The sequence below is a fragment of the Pseudophryne corroboree genome, chromosome 12, assembly GCF_028390025.1.
Source record: "Pseudophryne corroboree isolate aPseCor3 chromosome 12, aPseCor3.hap2, whole genome shotgun sequence".
NCBI classification, from domain to species: Eukaryota; Metazoa; Chordata; class Amphibia; order Anura; family Myobatrachidae; genus Pseudophryne; species Pseudophryne corroboree.
This window is the reverse complement of record NC_086455.1, coordinates 9,334,082-9,354,491: the sequence shown is the minus strand read 5'-3', so window position 1 is coordinate 9,354,491 and position 20,410 is coordinate 9,334,082. Positions and strand designations below refer to the sequence as shown.

Genomic DNA, 20,410 nt, shown 5'->3' with positions numbered 1-20,410 from the left:
GTACTATTGCGCTTGGGTGTGTGCTGCGCACAGATACATATGAAACCTGCACAGTGTATAATGTCACCATCATGAAGCTAGTGTGAGACTGGTGTACAGAATACTTACCTACTTTGCTGCCTCCTCCTCCGGTGTATGGGGGCGTGGCCGGCAGCAGGACGGGCGGTATGGAGGCATGGCCGGCAGCAGGATGGGCAGTCCGGGGGGCGTTTCATCAGGGTCGCGTCATCGTGACTCCACCACCCGCTGTGCCGAGAAACGAGGCGCTGCATAGCGGGTGGCGGAGCTACAATGACGCGATTCAGCACAAATCGAGTCATAGGACGATCACAGGTTCAGCCTGGATGGGTCACCGGAGCCGCGCCGCCGGCCCCCTTACAGAGCCAGAAGAGCGAAGAGGTCCGGAAAAATCGGCGGCAGAAGACTTTCCTGTCTTCAGATAAAGGTAGGCGCACAGCACCGCAGCTGTGCGCCATTGCTCTCAGCACACTTCACACTCCGGTCACTGAGGGTGCAGGGCGCTGGGGGGGCAGCGCCCTGAGATGCAATAAATCGATAGAAAACCTTTTATGGCTAAAATAAATGCATCACATATAACTCCTGGGCTATATGGATGCATTTAACCCCTGCCAAAACATACAAGAAAACGGATGATAAGGACGCCGAGAAAGGGGCGGAGCCTATCTCCTCAGCACTCTGGCGCCATTTTCCCTCACAGCTCAGTTGGAGGGAAGCTCCCTGGCTCTCCCCTGCAGTCACTACACTACAGAAAGGGGTTAAAAAAGAGAGGGGGGCACAAATTAGGTGCAGTATAAACAATACAGCAGCTATAAAGGGAAAAACACTTATATAAGGTTATCCCTGTATATATATAGCGCTCTGGTGTGTGCTGGCAAACTCTCCCTCTGTCTCCCCAAAGGGCTAGTGGGGTCCTGTCCTCTATCAGAGCATTCCCTGTGTGTGTGCTGTGTGTCGGTACTTTTGTGTCGACATGTATGAGGAGAAAAATGATGAGGAGACGGAGTAGAGTGTCTGTAATAGTGTTGTCACCCCCTGGGGGGTCGACACCTGAGTGGATGTACTGTTGAAATTGCGTGACAGTGTCAGCTTTGTATAAAAGACAGTGGTTGACATGAGACAGCCGGCTACTCAGCTTGTGCATGTCCAGACGTCTCATACAGGGGCTCTAAAGCGCCCGTTACCTCAGATACAGACGCCGACACGGATACTGACTCCTGTGTCGACGGTGAAGAGACAACCGTGATTTCCAATAGGGCCACACATTGCATGATTGAGGCAATGGAAAAAGTTTACACTCTTCTGATAATATAAATACCACCAAAAAAAAGGGGTATTATGTTTGGTGAGGAAAAACTTCCTGTAGTTTTCCTGAATCTGAGAAATAAAATGAGGTGTGTGATGATGCGTGGGTTTCCCCCCGATAACAATTGATAATTTCTAAAAAGTTATTGGCAGTATACCTTTTCCCGCCAGAGGTTAGGGTGCGTTGGGAAACACCCCCTAGGGGGGATAAGGCGCTCACACGCTTGTAAGAACAAGGGCTCTACCCTCTCTGGAGATGGCCGCCCTTAGGGATCCTGCTGATAGAAAGCAGGAGGGTATCCTAAAATGTATTTACACACATACTGGTGTTATACTGCGACCAGCAATCGCCTCAGCCTGGATGTGCAGTGCTGGGATGGCGTGGTCGGATTCCCTGACTGGAAATTTGATATCCTAGATAAGGACAGTATATTATTGCCTATAGAGCAATTAAAAGATGCATTTCTATATATGCATGATGCACAGCGGAATATTTGCCGACTGGCATCAAGTATAAGTGCGTTGTCCAATTATACCAGTAAAGTGGTCAGGTGATGCGGATTCCAAACGGCATTTGGAAGTATTGCCTTAAAAAAAAAAAAAAAAAGGGGATGTACCCCAGGTCGCCTCTCAAAATAAGACGCCGTATTATCAGGCGCAGTCCTGGTTGGCAAGCGGACAAAAGGGTTCCTCTTTTCTGCTCGTGACAGAGGGAGAGGAAAATGGCTGCAGAGATCAGCCAGTTCCCAGGAACAGAAACCCTTTTCCGCCTCTGCCAAGCTCTCAGTATGACGCTAGGGCTTTACAAGTTCAGGCACGGTGGGGGCCCGTTCTCAATGAATTTCAGTGCGCAGTGGGCTCACTCGCAAGTAGACCCCTGGATCCTTCAGGTAATATTTCAGGGGTACAAATTGGAATTCGAGACGTATTCCCCTCGCCGTTTCCAAAAGTCTGTTTTACCGACGTCTCCCGCTGACAGGGAGGCAGTTTTGGAAGCCATTCACAAGCTGTATTCCCAGCAGGTGATAATTAAGGTACCCCTCCTGCAACAGGGAACGGGGTATTATTCCACACTATTGTGGTACCGAAGCCAGACGGCTCGGTGAGACCGATTTTAAAATCTAAAATCTAAAATCTTTGAACACTTACATACAGAGGTTCAAATTCAAAATTGAGTCACTCAGAGCAGTGATTGCAAACCTGGAAGAAGGGGACTACATGATGTCTCGGGACATCAAGGATGCTTACCTTCATGTCAAAATTTACCCTTCTCACCAAGGGTATCTCAGGTTATGGTACAGAACTGTCACTATCAGTTCAGACGCTGCCGTAGGGATGGTCCACGGCACCCCGGGTCTTTACTGAAGTAATGACCGTAATGATGATATTCCTTCGAAGGAAGGGAATTTTAGTTATCCTTTACTTGGACGATTCCCTGATAAGGGTGAGATCCAGGGAACAGTTGGAGATCGGTGTAGCACTACCTCAGGTAGTGTTGCGGCAGCACGATTGGATTCTCAATATTCCAAAATCGCAGCTGGTTCCGACGACTTGTCTTCTGTTCCTAGGGATGATCCTGGACACAGTCCAGAAAGAAGGTGTTTCTCCCGGAGGAGAAAGCCAGGGAGTTATCCGAGCTAGTCAGGAACCTCCTAAAACCGAACCAAGTCTCAGTGCATCAATGCACAAGGGTTCTGGGTAAAAATGGTGGCTTCCTACGAAGCAATCCCATTCGGCAGATTCCACGCAAGACTTTCCAGTGGAACCTACTGGACAAATGGTCCGGGTCGCATCTTCAGATGCTTCAGCGGATAACCCTGTCACCAGGGACAAGGGTATCCCTCCTGTGGTGGTTGCAGAGTGCTCATCTTCTAGAGGGCCGCAGATTCGGCATGCGGGACTGGGTCCTGGTGGCCACGGATGCCAGCCTGCGAGGCTGGGGAGCAGTCACACAGGGAAGGAATATCCAGGGCTTATGGTCAAGCCTGGAGACATCACTTCACATAAATGTCCTGAAGCTAAGGGCCATTTACAATGCTCTAAGCTTAGCAAGACCTCTGCTTCAAGGTCAGCCGGTGTTGATCCAGTCGGACAACATTACGGCAGTCACCCACGTAAACAGACAGGGTGCCACAAGAAGCAGGAGGGCAATGGCAGAAGCTGCAAGGATTCTTCGCGGGGCGAAAAACCATGTGATAGCACTGTCAGCAGTTTTCATTCCGGGAGTGGACAACTGGGAAGCAGTTTTCCTCAGCACGACCTCCACCCGGGAGAGTAAGGACTTCACCCAGAAGTCTTCCACATGATTATAAACCGTTGGGAAAAACTCGACAGGTATTGCGCCACGTCAAGGGACCCTCAGGCAATAGCTGTAGATGCTCTGGTAACACCGTGGGTGTACCAATCAGTGTATGGGTTCCCTCCTCTGCCTCTCATTCCCAAGGTACTGAGATTGATAAGATGGAGAGGAGTAAGCACTATATTAGTGGCTCCGGATTGGCCAAGAAGGAATTGGTAACCGGAACTTCAAGAGATGCTCACGGAGGATCCGTAGCCTCTACCTCTAAGAAGGGACCTGCTCCAGCAAGGACCTTGTCTGTTCCAAGACTTACCGCGGCTGCGTTGACGGCATGGCGGTTGAACGCCGGATCCTGAAGGAAAAAGGCATTCCGGATGAAGTCATCCCTATCCTGATCAAAGCCAGGAAGGATGTAACCGCAAAACATTATCACCGCATTTGGCGAAAATATGTTGCGTGGTGCGAGGCCAGTAAGGCTCGACGGAGGAAATTCAACTGGGTCGATTCCTACATTTCCTGCAAACAGGAGTATCTATGGGCCTGAAATTGGGGTCCATTAAGGTTCAAATTTCGGCTCTGTCAATTTTCTTCCAAAAAAAAAAAAAAAGAACTAGCTTCAGTCCCTGAAGTTCAGACATTTGTTAAAGGGGTACTGCATATACAGCCTCCTTTTGTGCCTTTAGTGGCACTTTTGGGATCTCCAGGTGGTTTTTGGGTTCCAAAAGTCACATTGGTTTGACACACTTAAATCTGTGGAGTTAAAATATCTCACAGAAAAAGTGGTCATGCTGTTGGCTCTGGCCTGGGCCAGGCGCGTGTCAGAATTGGTGGCTTTATCCTGTAAAAGCCCTTATCTGATTTTCCATTCGGACAGGGCGGAATTGAGGACTCGTCCTCAGTTTCTCCCTAAGGTGGTTTCAGCGTTCACCTGAACCAAACCTATTGTGGTGCCTGCGGCTACTAGGGACTTGGAGGACTCCAAGTTGCTAGACGTTGTCAGGACCCGGAAAATATATGTTTCCAGGACGGCTGGAGTCAGGAAATCTGACTCGCTGTTTATCCTCTATGCACCCAACTAGCTGGGTGCTCCTGCTTCTAAGCAGACTATTGCTCGTTGGATTTGTAGTACAATTCAGCTTGCACATTCTGTGGCAGGCCTGCCACAGCCAAAAATCTGTAAATGCCCACTCCACAAGGAAGGTGGGCTCATCTTGGGCAGCTGCCCGAGGGGTCTCGGCTTTACAACTTTGCCGAGCAGTTACTTGGTCAGGAGCAAATACGTTTGTAAAATTCTACAAATTTGATACCCTGGCTGAGGAGGACCGGGAGTTCTCTCATTGGGGGCTGCAGAGTCATCCGCACTCTCCCGCCCGTTTGGGAGCTTTGGTATAATCCCCATGGTCCTTACGGAGTTCCCAGCATCCACTAGGACGTCAGAGAAAATAAGAATTTACTTACCGATAATTCTATTTCTCGTAGTCCGTAGTGGATGCTGGGCGCCCATCCCAAGTGCGGATTGTCTGCAATACTGGTACATAATTATTGTTACCAAAAAATTCGGGTTATTGTTGTAGTGAGCCATCTTTTCGAGAGGCTTCTCTATTATCATGCTGTTAACTGGGTTCAGATCACAAGTTGTACAGTGTGATTGGTGTGGCTGGTATGAGTCTTACCCGGGATTCAAAATCCTTCCTTATTGTGTACGCTCGTCCGGGCACAGTATCCTAACTGAGGCTTGGAGGAGGGTCATAGGGGGAGGAGCCAGTGCACACCAGGTGATCCTAAAGCTTTCTTTAGATGTGCCCTGTCTCCTGCGGAGCCGCTATTCCCCATGGTCCTTACGGAGTTCCCAGCATCCACTACGGACTACGAGAAATAGAATTATCGGTAAGTAAATTCTTATTTTATTTATTATGAGTCTATATAGGAATACTGCCTTGATGGTGTATAGTTGGATGATATTTGTATGATACATCTGTTTATTTGCTTATATTGTATCAGCCTGAGCAACTAAAGTTCTATATTGTTTCTATATTTCTGCAGAGCTGCATTGATGTAATAATGTGTAATGTATTTCTGTGTATGAGTTTCCATGGTGATGGTAGCACTAATATCTAGAGCCATGTCCTCCTGGACTGGCTTGTGCTGTAGTGATGACGTCTCTGGTCATTTGTCCTGGGGCGGTGTAGAGCTGCACATGTGGTGGCAATTTGTGGCAATTTGTGTATAAATGTAAGATGTTTGTATTATGTGTTATTCCTGATGAAGGTTGAAATATACTGAAACGTAGAAAGAAACTCAAGACTTGGGCTGTGGATGGCACCGAGCAAACTGAGGGGGTAATTCCAAGTTGATCGCAGCAGGATTTTTGATAGCAACTGGGCAAAACCATGTGCACTGCAGGGGAGGCAGATATAACATGTGCAGAAAGAGTTAGATTTGGGTGGGTTATATTGTTTCTGTGCAGGGTAAATACTGGCTGCTTTATTTTTACACTGCAAATTAGATTGCAGATTGAACACACCACACCCAAATCTAACTCTTTCTGCACATGTTATATCTGCCTCCCCTGCAGTGCACATGGTTTTGCCCAGTTGCTATCAAAAATCCTGCTGCGATCAACTTGGAATTACCCCCTGAGTACATAGTTTGGAGCAAGAGTGCCGAGTACATACAATATCAGTCTCCCACACTCACCTATATGAATAGATAACACGTTGCTCCTCTTTGTCAGTCTGCCGGTGGGAGATCTCACATCACAACGATATCTCCCAGAATCCTCCTGCTTAGCTGACGTAACTCTGTATGTAACTGATGTATTGAAGTCCTGCACTATCTGCTCATCTCTGTAGAAAGCAAACTGTAGTTCTGTAGTAGCTGTGACCGAGGAACGTGCTGTGTAACAGGTCAGAGTCATCTCATCGCCCTCTGTCACCGAGGATGAACCACTTCTTATTTTTGGATCACTAAACGTGGCTGAAAGAGATGATAATATCAAATACTGGGTACGGTGTGACATGTGGGTCCTTTACAATCAGCAAGTGCTACACATAGATGCAGTGGCGTAAGTTCGTCACAGTTGCCCGGAGGCAAGATAAATATTGGTGCCCCCCTATTTCCTATATTAAGATAAATATATGTATGTGTGTGTGTGTGTGTGTGTGTGTGTGTGTGTGTGTGTGTGTGTGTGTGTGTTCGTATATATATGGAGTGTTCTGAAAAAATGTATATACTGTATGTATACATTTAATTGTCTTTTATTTTAAATGACACATTTCTGATGATGGACTAGTGCTTATTGTTGGATCAGTAAATGAGACTGAAAGATTGATAATGTCAATTATTATCTTTAAACATAAAGCTATAACTTTAAATACACCTTTATCGTGGGGCCGCTGCGGCCGCTAGATTGAATACACACGCTACGTACTGTGTACGCTATTTGCGTACAGAGTCCTATAGCTTACGGACTTAGCGTACAGGACGCCGCGCCGGGAGTACAAAGTACACACCGCACGCAAACAATAGGATGATAGATTTTAAACCTTGTTAGGGATACAATGTAATGATACGTTTATGCTTTAAACCTTCTGCAGCACGGCACTGTAATGATGATACACTTTAAACCTTGTGCAGCGCTGTCGGTACAAAGTACTCACAGTGCGTACACTTTAACAATGCTTTTACACCTTAAACAGGTTAATCTACTTTAAAAGCCCAGGCAGGAAAGTGAAAACACAACACTGATTTGTATTTGAAACCACAGGGTTCTAAGGCCACTGCGGATTAATTAGACAAAAGGAAATAACAATACAATTTATACACTACAAGCTAACATGATATCTAAACAGAATAATGGCTACAGAGAATGTACATACGTGAGAATGTTTCGCAAGCGCAACCTGGATCCAGTCCTCCGCTCGTCAAGTAGATAGCGTTCAGAGTCTTGTGTGACCAAGCCTGCTGCACGCTCTATTTATTCACTTCATCCAAAACAATACAATGGTCACTGTAATCCCTTTGTCTATTGGACACAGAGATGCTCATTTACATTACAGGAGAGGTCATAGGTTGATTTGAAAAGGTGGGCGACGTCCTTCTCAACTGCTCTTGGGGGTGGTATCCTCTGGATTCCCGCCGCATACATAATACATAGTAAATACAGTTTTATATCTATATTCTACTTCTGCACATAACTATACGCTGCAACATGCGATCTTCCTCTAACCAACACCGGAATGTTTCCCTTAAAATACCCTACAGCTGAATACCAAACACCACCTTGTTCGTTCTGTCCTCTCCTATCCTGTAAAGGTGAATCCCTTTGTTCAGTAACTATTTTAAACAGCTATTTCTTTCTTATGTGGTGCAGGGGGCTATGTGTACAATGTGCACTATAAGGGTTAAATATGTAATGTTCTAATAACCCTCTATGCGTTCACAAACCCTACCGTAAATGCGCATACCACACGCCAAGGCGCATGGCCATGGAAAGCTCCATTACGCAAGTTGTGGATATGCGCAAGCACGGCCGAGCGAGTGCACGCGCAGCGGGCATGTGCATGGGGTTAGTACATGGGGCATGTATTACAATATTTTTCGACTTTGACAAGATGATACTAAGTACCAGTACGGTGTGACATGTGGGTCATTTACAGCCAGCAAGTGCTACACAAAGATGCTGGTGTCATGCTGTACTATTGTGCTTGGGTGTGAGCTGCGCACAGGGGTGGTCTTCAGTATGCCGGCTGTCGGGATCCCGGCGCACAGTATACCGGCGCCGGAATCCCGACAGCCAGCATACCGACACTTATTCTCCCTCGTGGGGGTCCACGACCCCCCTGGAGGGAGAATAAAATAGCGTGGCGCGCCACCGTGCCCGCAGCGTGGCGAGCCCGCAAGGGGCTCATTTGCGCTCGCCACACTGTCGGTATGCCGGCGGTCGGGCTCCCAGCGCCGGTATGCTGGTTGCCGGGAGCCCGACCACCGGCATACCATACTACACCCGCGCACAGATACATATGGAACCTGCACAGTATATAATATCCCCATCATGCAGCCAGTGTGAGACCGGTGTACAGCTTCTCTGTGACACACACACACCCACCCCGGCTCCCACCCCCGGTATACAGACCATCCACACTGTTTTTGTTTTCCTTAATATTTTCCCGAAGACGAAGAAGGATCAGGGTCACAATGAATGCCGGCCACCATTCCTCACAGTAATGGATACATTTTGGTGTAAGATGTTTGTATTATGTGTTATTCCTGATGAAGGTTGAAATATATTGAAACGTATAAAAAAAATTCAAGACAGGTTTGCGATTGCTTTCTTCACACATCATGTCGCTGTCCGGCGCTCCCCGCCCCTGCGGACCAACGCACGTGTGCATTGTGGTGCATATGCATGCGCAGTTCAGACCCAATCGCCCGCTGTGCGAAAACGCACAGCAGTGATCGGGTCTGAATGACCCCCAATATCTCTCCAGATGTCCCATTTAGGACATGGCATCCCTAATTTTGGAATCAGAAGTTGGGAATTCCCCATTTGGGTAGAGATGAGCGCCGGAAATTTTTCGGGTTTTGTGTTTTGGTTTTGGGTTCGGTTCCGCGGCCGTGTTTTGGGTTCGACCGCGTTTTGGCAAAACCTCACCGAATTTTTTTTGTCGGATTCGGGTGTGTTTTGGATTCGGGTGTTTTTTTCAAAAAACCCTAAAAAACAGCTTAAATCATAGAATTTGGGGGTCATTTTGATCCCAAGGTATTATTAACCTCAAAAACCATAATTTCCACTCATTTTCAGTCTATTCTGAATACCTCACACCTCACAATATTATTTTTAGTCCTAAAATTTGCACCGAGGTCGCTGTGTGAGTAAGATAAGCGACCCTAGTGGCCGACACAAACACCGGGCCCATCTAGGAGTGGCACTGCAGTGTCACGCAGGATGTCCCTTCCAAAAAACCCTCCCCAAACAGCACATGACGCAAAGAAAAAAAGAGGCGCAATGAGGTAGCTGACTGTGTGAGCAAGATAAGCGACCCTAGTGGCCGACACAAACACCGGGCCCATCTAGGAGTGGCACTGCAGTGTCACGCAGGATGTCCCTTCCAAAAAACCCTCCCCAAACAGCACATGACGCAAAGAAAAAAAGAGGCGCAATGAGGTAGCTGACTGTGTGAGTAAGATAAGCGACCCTAGTGGCCGACACAAACACCGGGCCCATCTAGGAGTGGCACTGCAGTGTCACGCAGGATGTCCCTTCCAAAAAACCCTCCCCAAACAGCACATGACGCAAAGAAAAAAAGAGGCGCAATGAGGTAGCTGACTGTGTGAGCAAGATAAGCGACCCTAGTGGCCGACACAAACACCGGGCCCATCTAGGAGTGGCACTGCAGTGTCACGCAGGATGGCCCTTCCAAAAAACCCTCCCCAAACAGCACATGACGCAAAGAAAAATAAAAGAAAAAAGAGGTGCAAGATGGAATTGTCCTTGGGCCCTCCCACCCACCCTTATGTTGTATAAACAGGACATGCACACTTTAACCAACCCATCATTTCAGTGACAGGGTCTGCCACACGACTGTGACTGATATGACGGGTTGGTTTGGACCCCCCCCAAAAAAAGAAGCAATTAATCTCTCCTTGCACAAACTGGCTCTACAGAGGCAAGATGTCCACCTCATCATCATCCTCCGATATATCACCGTGTACATCCCCCTCCTCACAGATTATCAATTCGTCCCCACTGGAATCCACCATCTCAGCTCCCTGTGTACTTTGTGGAGGCAATTGCTGCTGGTCAATGTCTCCGCGGAGGAATTGATTATAATTCATTTTAATGAACATCATCTTCTCCACATTTTCTGGATGTAACCTCGTACGCCGATTGCTGACAAGGTGAGCGGCGGCACTAAACACTCTTTCGGAGTACACACTTGTGGGAGGGCAACTTAGGTAGAATAAAGCCAGTTTGTGCAAGGGCCTCCAAATTGCCTCTTTTTCCTGCCAGTATAAGTACGGACTGTGTGACGTGCCTACTTGGATGCGGTCACTCATATAATCCTCCACCATTCTTTCAATGTTGAGAGAATCATATGCAGTGACAGTAGACGACATGTCCGTAATCGTTGTCAGGTCCTTCAGTCCGGACCAGATGTCAGCATCAGCAGTCGCTCCAGACTGCCCTGCATCACCGCCAGCGGGTGGGCTCGGAATTCTGAGCCTTTTCCTCGCACCCCCAGTTGCGGGAGAATGTGAAGGAGGAGATGTTGACAGGTCGCGTTCCGCTTGACTTGACAATTTTGTCACCAGCAGGTCTTTGCACCCCAGCAGACTTGTGTCTGCCGGAAAGAGAGATCCAAGGTAGGTTTTAAATCTAGGATCGAGCACGGTGGCCAAAATGTAGTGCTCTGATTTCAACAGATTGACCACCCGTGAATCCTTGTTAAGCGAATTAAGGGCTCCATCCACAAGTCCCACATGCCTAGCGGAATCGCTCCCTTTTAGCTCCTTCTTCAATGCCTCCAGCTTCTTCTGCAAAAGCCTGATGAGGGGAATGACCTGACTCAGGCTGGCAGTGTCTGAACTGACTTCACGTGTGGCAAGTTCAAAGGGCATCAGAACCTTGCACAACGTTGAAATCATTCTCCACTGCACTTGAGACAGGTGCATTCCTCCTCCTATATCGTGCTCAATTGTATAGGCTTGAATGGCCTTTTGCTGCTCCTCCAACCTCTGAAGCATAAAGAGGGTTGAATTCCACCTCGTTACCACTTCTTGCTTCAGATGATGGCAGGGCAGGTTCAGTAGTTTTTGGTGGTGCTCCAGTCTTCTGTACGTGGTGCCTGTACGCCGAAAGTGTCCCGCAATTCTTCTGGCCACCGACAGCATCTCTTGCACGCCCCTGTCGTTTTTTAAAAAATTCTGCACCACCAAATTCAAGGTATGTGCAAAACATGGGACGTGCTGGAATTTGCCCATATTTAATGCACACACAATATTGCTGGCGTTGTCCGATGCCACAAATCCACAGGAGAGTCCAATTGGGGTAAGCCATTCTGCGATGATCTTCCTCAGTTGCCGTAAGAGGTTTTCAGCTGTGTGCGTATTCTGGAAAGCGGTGATACAAAGCGTAGCCTGCCTAGGAAAGAGTTGGCGTTTGCGAGATGCTGCTACTGGTGCCGCCGCTGCTGTTCTTGCGGCGGGAGTCCATACATCTACCCAGTGGGCTGTCACAGTCATATAGTCCTGACCCTGCCCTGCTCCACTTGTCCACATGTCCGTGGTTAAGTGGACATTGGGTACAACTGCATTTTTTAGGACACTGGTGAGTCTTTTTCTGACGTCCGTGTACATTCTCGGTATCGCCTGCCTACAGAAGTGGAACCTAGATGGTATTTGGTAACGGGGGCACACTGCCTCAATAAATTGTCTAGTTCCCTGTGAACTAACGGCGGATACCGGATGCACGTCTAACACCAACATAGTTGTCAAGGCCTCAGTTATCCGCTTTGCAGCAGGATGACTGCTGTGATATTTCATCTTCCTCGCAAAGGACTGTTGGACAGTCAATTGCTTACTGGAAGTAGTACAAGTGGGCTTACGACTTCCCCTCTGGGATGACCATCGACTCCCAGCAGCAACAACAGCAGCGCCAGCAGCAGTAGGCGTTACACGCAAGGATGCATCGGAGGAATCCCAGGCAGGAGAGGACTCGTCAGAATTGCCAGTGACATGGCCTGCAGGACTATTGGCATTCCTGGGGAAGGAGGAAATTGACACTGAGGGAGTTGGTGGGGTGGTTTGCGTGAGCTTGGTTACAAGAGGAAGGGATTTACTGGTCAGTGGACTGCTTCCGCTGTCGCCCAAAGTTTTTGAACTTGTCACTGACTTATTATGAATGCGCTGCAGGTGACGTATAAGGGAGGATGTTCCAAGGTGGTTAACGTCCTTACCCCTACTTATTACAGCTTGACAAAGGGAACACACGGCTTGACAAATGTTGTCCGCATTTCTGGTGAAATACCTCCACACCGAAGAGCTGATTTTTTTGGTATTTTCACCAGGCATGTCAACGGCCATATTCCTCCCACGGACAACAGGTGTCTCCACGGGTGCCTGACTTAAACAAACCACCTCACCATCAGAATCCTCCTGGTCAATTTCCTCCCCAGCGCCAGCAACACCCATATCCTCCTCATCCTGGTGTACTTCAACACTGACATCTTCAATCTGACTATCAGGAACTGGACTGCGGGTGCTCCTTCCAGCACTTGCAGGGGGCGTGCAAATGGTGGAAGGCGCATGCTCTTCACGTCCAGTGTTGGGAAGGTCAGGCATCGCAACCGACACAATTGGACTCTCCTTGTGGATTTGGGATTTCGAAGAACGCACAGTTCTTTGCGGTGCTTTTGCCAACTTGAGTCTTTTAAGTTTTCTAGCGAGAGGCTGAGTGCTTCCATCCTCATGTGAAGCTGAACCACTAGCCATGAACATAGGCCAGGGCCTCAGCCGTTCCTTGCCACTCCGTGTGGTAAATGGCATATTGGCAAGTTTACGCTTCTCCTCCGACAATTTTATTTTAGGTTTTGGAGTCCTTTTTTTACTGATATTTGGTGTTTTGGATTTGACATGCTCTGTACTATGACATTGGGCATCGGCCTTGGCAGACGACGTTGCTGGCATTTCATCGTCTCGGCCATGACTAGTGGCAGCAGCTTCAGCACGAGGTGGAAGTGGATCTTGATCTTTCCCTAATTTTGGAACCTCAACATTTTTGTTCTCCATATTTTAATAGGCACAACTAAAAGGCACCTCAGGTAAACAATGGAGATGGATGGATACTAGTATACAATTATGGATGGACTGCCGAGTGCCGACACAGAGGTAGCTACAGCCGTGGACTACCGTACTGTACTGTGTCTGCTGCTAATATAGACTGGATGATAATGAGATGTAGTATGTATAAAGAAGAAAGAAAAAAAAACCACGGTTAGGTGGTATACAATTATGGATGGACTGCCGAGTGCCGACACAGAGGTAGCTACAGCCGTGGACTACCGTACTGTACTGTGTCTGCTGCTAATATAGACTGGATGATAATGAGATGTAGTATGTATAAAGAAGAAAGAAAAGAAAACCACGGTTAGGTGGTATACAATTATGGATGGACTGCCGAGTGCCGACACAGAGGTAGCTACAGCCGTGGACTACCGTACTGTACTGTGTCTGCTGCTAATATAGACTGGATGATAATGAGATGTAGTATGTATAAAGAAGAAAGAAAAAAAAACCACGGTTAGGTGGTATACAATTATGGATGGACTGCCGAGTGCCGACACAGAGGTAGCTACAGCCGTGGACTACCGTACTGTACTGTGTCTGCTGCTAATATAGACTGGATGATAATGAGATGTAGTATGTATAAAGAAGAAAGAAAAAAAAACCACGGGTAGGTGGTATACAATTATGGACGGACTGCCGAGTGCCGACACAGAGGTAGCTACAGCCGTGAACTACCGTACTGTACTGTGTCTGCTGCTAATATAGACTGGTTGATAAAGAGATGTAGTAGTATGTATGTATAAAGAAGAAAGAAAGAAAAAAACACGGGTAGGTGGTATACAATTATGGACGGACTGCCGAGTGCCGACACAGAGGTAGCTACAGCCGTGGACTACCGTACTGTACTGTGTCTGCTGCTAATATAGACTGGATGATAATGAGATGTAGTATGTATAAAGAAGAAAGAAAAAAAAACCACGGGTAGGTGGTATACAATTATGGATGGACTGCCGAGTGCCGACACAGAGGTAGCTACAGCTGTGGACTACCGTACTGTACTGTGTCTGCTGCTAATATAGACTGGATGATAATGAGATGTAGTATGTATAAAGAAGAAAGAAAAAAAAACCACGGTTAGGTGGTATTCAATTATGGACGGACTGCCGAGTGCCGACACAGAGGTAGCTACAGCCGTGGACTACCGTACTGTACTGTGTCTGCTGCTAATATAGACTGGATGATAATGAGATGTAGTATGTATAAAGAAGAAAGAAAAAAAAACCACGGGTAGGTGGTATACAATTATGGATGGACTGCCGAGTGCCGACACAGAGGTAGCTACAGCCGTGGACTACCGTACTGTACTGTGTCTGCTGCTAATATAGACTGGATGATAATGAGATGTAGTATGTATAAAGAAGAAAGAAAAAAAAAAACACGGGTAGGTGGTATACAATTATGGACGGACTGCCGAGTGCCGACACAGAGGTAGCTACAGCCGTGAACTACCGTACTGTACTGTGTCTGCTGCTAATATAGACTGGTTGATAAAGAGATGTAGTAGTATGTATGTATAAAGAAGAAAGAAAAAAAAACCACGGGTAGGTGGTATACAATTATGGACGGACTGCCGAGTGCCGACACAGAGGTAGCTACAGCCGTGAACTACCGTACTGTGTCTGCTGCTAATATAGACTGGTTGATAAAGAGATGTAGTAGTATGTATGTATAAAGAAGAAAGAAAAAAAAAACCTCGGGTAGGTGGTATACAATTATGGACGGACTGCCGAGTGCCGACACAGAGGTAGCTACAGCCGTGAACTACCGTACTGTGTCTGCAGCGACTGGATGATAAATAATGATATAAAAAATATATATATATCACTACTGCAGCCGGACAGGTATATATATTATATAATGACGGACCTGCTGGACACTGTCTGTCAGCAGAATGAGTTTTTTATAGAATAAAAAAAAAAACACCACACAAGTGAAGTCACACGACGAGTGTTTAACTTTTTCAGGCAATCACACAATATAGTATACTACTAACTATACTGGTGGTCAGTGTGGTCAGGTCACTGGTCAGTCACACTGGCAGTGGCACTCCTGCAGCAAAAGTGTGCACTGTTTAATTTTAATATAATATGTACTCCTGGCTCCTGCTATAACCTATAACTGGCACTGCAGTGCTCCCCAGTCTCCCCCACAATTATAAGCTGTGTGAGCTGAGCACAGTCAGATATATATACATAGATGATGCAGCACACTGGGCTGAGCAGTGCACACAGATATGGTATGTGACTGAGTCACTGTGTGTATCGTTTTTTTCAGGCAGAGAACGGATATATTAAATAAAACTGCACTGTCTGGTGGTCACTGTGGTCAGTCACTAGTAAACTCTGCACTCTCTACACTTCTACAGTACTCCTAAGCTCCAGTAAATCAGGTCAATCTCTCTCTCTCTCTCTCTTCTAATCTAAATGGAGAGGACGCCAGCCACGTCCTCTCCCTATCAATCTCAATGCACGTGTGAAAATGGCGGCGACGCGCGGCTCCTTATATAGAATCCGAGTCTCGCGATAGAATCCGAGCCTCGCGAGAATCCGACAGCGTCATGATGACGTTCGGGCGCGCTCGGGTTAACCGAGCAAGGCGGGAAGATCCGAGTCGCTCGGACCCGTGAAAAAAAACATGAAGTTCGTGCGGGTTCGGATTCAGAGAAACCGAACCCGCTCATCTCTACATTTGGGGGCATGGCTTGTGTGGATCGGTAGAGGGAGTTGTGTTCAGTTTGTGCCCTGATGTTGCCCTATACAATGCTGGGAAGTACACAGACAGGGCCGCCATCAGGGGGGTGCTGGGGGCACAGCTGTCCCTGGCCCAGCCTCTCTGACAGAGAGAGGAAGGCCTGGGATGCTCATGCAGCCACCTGCCTGCCCGCCGCCGTCCCTGACGTTCCGCCACTGTCCTCCGACCCTTCAGCAGCTGTATTGAAAACTTCCCTCCCAAAATGGCCACCGCCACAGAGGAGACAGTTATTCAAGATACTAGAGGGCTCGTGGTGGTGTTGGTTATCAGTTTGTGCCCTGATGTTGCCCTGTGCAATGCTGGGAAGTACACAGACATATGATATCAGTGTCCTGCACTCACCGATATCAATAGATAACACGTTGCTCCTCTTTGTCAGTCTGCCTCTGGGAAATGTGACATCACAGCGATATGTCCCAGAATCCTCCTCCTTGGCTGACATAACTGTGTATGTAGCTGATGTACTGTATTTCTGCACTTCTTTCTCACCTCTGTAGAAAGCAAAGTGTAGTCCTGTAGTAGCTGTGACCGGGGAACGTGCTGTGTCACAGGTCAGAGTCATCTCATCGCCCTCTGTCACTGATGATGGACCACTTCTTATTGTTGGAGCACTAAATGTGGCTGAAAGAGATGATACAAAGTACCAGTACGGTGTGACATGTGGGCCATTTACAGCCAGCAAGTGCTACACAAAGATGCTGGTGTCATGTTGTACTATTGTGCTTGGGTGTGAGCTGCGTACAGATACATATGGAACCTGCACAGTGTATAATGTCCCCATAATGGAGCCAGTGTGAGAGCGGTATACAGCTCCTCTGTGACACACACACAACCCCGGCTCCCACCCCCGGTATATAGACCACCCACATTGATTTTGTTTTCCTTCATATTTTCCAGAAGACGAAGAAGGAGCTCACAATGAATGCCGACAACCATTCCACACAGTAATGGGAACATTTTGGTGTAAGATGTTTGTATTATGTGTTATTCCTGCTGAAGGTTGAAATATACCGAAACGTAGAAAGAAACTCAAGACAGGTTTGCTCTCTGTTCTTTGTTTGCCAGAAGTCCGTGAGTGCCGCCAACTTTGGTGACTACATTGCTGTTTGGGCTGTGGATGGCACCGAGCAAACTGAGTACATAGTTTGGAGCAAGAGTGCCGAGCAATCATTAGTGTGTGTGTGTGTGTGTGTGTGTGTGTGTGTGTGTGTGTGTGTGTGTGTGTGTGTGTGTGTATATATATTTATTTATTTATTATACAGTATTTAACCATATAGACATACACAATGGGCCTAATTCAGACCTAATCGCAAGGCTGTGTTTTTTGCATCCCTGCGATCAGGTAGTCGCCGCCCACAGGGGGAGGGTAGCGGATGTGTGCAGGGGTGCGATGGCATGTGCAGAGAGCTGCAGAAACAGGAGTTTGTGCAGTCTCTGCACAGCCCAGGACTTACGCAGCCATAGCGATGATCAGGTCCGGAGCGGACATCAGAAACCTTCCCTCCAAACACCTGGTCCCTCCTGCGTTTTTCCGGACACTCCCTGGAAACGGTCAGTTGCCACCCACAAACGGCCTCTTCCTGTCAATCTCCTTGCGAGTGCTTTCTTCACACCATCACGTCGCTCCCCGTCGCTGCGGACCGACACACGTGTGCATTGCGGTGCATGCGCATGCGCAGTTCAGACCCAATCGCCCGCTGTGAGAAAACGCACAGCAGTGATCGGGTCTGAATGACCCCCAATATCTCTCTAGATGTCCCATTTATGACATGGCATTCCTGATTTTGGAATCAGAAGTTGGGAATTCCCCATTTGGGGGCATGGATTGTGTGGATCGGTGGAGGGAGTTGTGTTCAGTTTGTGCCCTGGTGTTGCCCTGTGCAATGCTGGGAAGTACAATATAACATCAGTCTCCCACACTCACCTATATGAATAGATAACACGTTGCTCCTCTTTGTCAGTCTGCTGGTGGGAGATGTGACATCACAGCGATATCTCCCAGAATCCTCCTGCTTAGCTGACGTAACTCTGTATGTAACTGATGTATTGAAGTCCTGCACTTCCTTCTCATCTCTGTAGAAAGCAAAGTGTAGTCCTGTAGTAGCTGTGACCGGGGAACGTGTTGTGTCACAGGTCAGAGTCATCTCATCGCCCTCTGTCACTGATGATGGACCACTTCTTATTGTTGGAGCGCTAAACGTGGCTGAAAGAGATGATGATACTAAGTACCGGTACGGTGTGACATGTGGGTCATTTACAGCCAGCAAGTGCTACACATAGATGCAGATACCATGTTGTACTATAGTGCTTGGGTGTGTGCTGCGCACATATATATATGTAACCTGCACAGTGTATAATGTCCCCATCATGCAGCCAGTGTGAGACTGGTGTACAGCTTCTCTGTGACAGCCCCCCCCCCCTCCCCCCACCCCCGTTATAAAGAACACCCACATGTTTTTTTGTTTTCCTCAATATTATCCCAAAGTCAAAGAAGGATCAGGGTCACAATGAATGCCGGCCACCATTCCACACAGTAATGGAAACTGTTTGGTGTATTAAATGTTGGAGGCAAAATCACAGACATTTCTCCCCATCATTTACTACCTGTGGAAAGGATTTCTCCTCAGACAGATGTGATGGACAGATGTCAGCTCCCCATACAGGATATACAGTGTATTGCAGCACCTTCTGTCAGGTATATGGATTGTGTCACTTCCAGTAACCCTATATCTCACAGTAGAATATTGTTTCTTATAATACACATGTATAGCGCTGCTGATTCTCTCACACACCTAACACATTGATAGAGCATTATTAATGATTAAACCACAGTGTAACCTCAAATGTAAAAGGATGACCAAACTGGATGGGCAGAAATCTCAGTGACCAGGTCATATATCTCATAGCTAACCATATGGATATACACTATATCTCTCCAGATGTTCCATTTTTTTTACATGACAGCCCTGATTTTAGACACAAAAGTTGGGAATGTGTGGCTCGTGGTGGTGTTGGTTATCAGTTTGTGCCCTGATGTTGCCCTGTGCAATGCTGGGAAGTACACAGACATATGATATCAGTGTCCTGCACTCACCGATATCAATAGATAACACGTTGCTCCTCTTTGTCAGTCTGCCTCTGGGAAATGTGACATCACAGCGATATGTCCCAGAATCCTCCTCCTTGGCTGACATAACTGTGTATGTAGCTGATGTACTGTATTTCTGCACTTCTTTCTCACCTCTGTAGAAAGCAAAGTGTAGTCCTGTAGTAGCTGTGACCGGGGAACGTGCTGTGTCACAGGTCAGAGTCATCTCATCGCCCTCTGTCACTGATGATGGACCACTTCTTATTGTTGGAGCACTAAATGTGGCTGAAAGAGATGATACAAAGTACCAGTACGGTGTGACATGTGGGCCATTTACAGCCAGCAAGTGCTACACAAAGATGCTGGTGTCATGTTGTACTATTGTGCTTGGGTGTGAGCTGCGTACAGATACATATGGAACCTGCACAGTGTATAATGTCCCCATAATGGAGCCAGTGTGAGAGCGGTATACAGCTCCTCTGTGACACACACACAACCCCGGCTCCCACCCCCGGTATATAGACCACCCACATTGATTTTGTTTTCCTTCATATTTTCCAGAAGACGAAGAAGGAGCTCACAATGAATGCCGACAACCATTCCACACAGTAATGGGAACATTTTGGTGTAAGATGTTTGTATTATGTGTTATTCCTGCTGAAGGTTGAAATATACCGAAACGTAGAAAGAAACTCAAGACAGGTTTGCTCTCTGTTCTTTGTTTGCCAGAAGTCCGTGAGTGCCGCCAACTTTGGTGACTACATTGCTGTTTGGGCTGTGGATGGCACCGAGCAAACTGAGTACATAGTTTGGAGCAAGAGTGCCGAGCAATCATTAGTGTGTGTGTGTGTGTGTGTGTGTGTGTGTGTGTGTGTGTGTGTGTGTGTATATATATTTATTTATTTATTATACAGTATTTAACCATATAGACATACACAATGGGCCTAATTCAGACCTAATCGCAAGGCTGTGTTTTTTGCATCCCTGCGATCAGGTAGTCGCCGCCCACAGGGGGAGGGTAGCGGATGTGTGCAGGGGTGCGATGGCATGTGCAGAGAGCTGCAGAAACAGGAGTTTGTGCAGTCTCTGCACAGCCCAGGACT

General features: G+C 47.4%; 1 protein-coding gene across 1 annotated transcript in view; it reads right to left on the bottom strand.

The window, feature by feature from the left end:
• Window positions 1-20,410, bottom strand: part of LOC134980785 (hemicentin-1-like) — a 102,533-nt gene that overhangs the window by 7,031 nt on the left and 75,092 nt on the right. The window contains exons 9-12 of the mRNA XM_063947752.1: window positions 19,314-19,592; window positions 18,144-18,422; window positions 16,562-16,840; window positions 6,320-6,598 (exon numbers count right to left, since the gene is read on the bottom strand). Of these exons, the coding sequence (XP_063803822.1) occupies window positions 6,320-6,598; window positions 16,562-16,840; window positions 18,144-18,422; window positions 19,314-19,592 (1,116 nt within the window). The remainder of the gene's footprint in view (window positions 1-6,319; window positions 6,599-16,561; window positions 16,841-18,143; window positions 18,423-19,313; window positions 19,593-20,410) is intronic.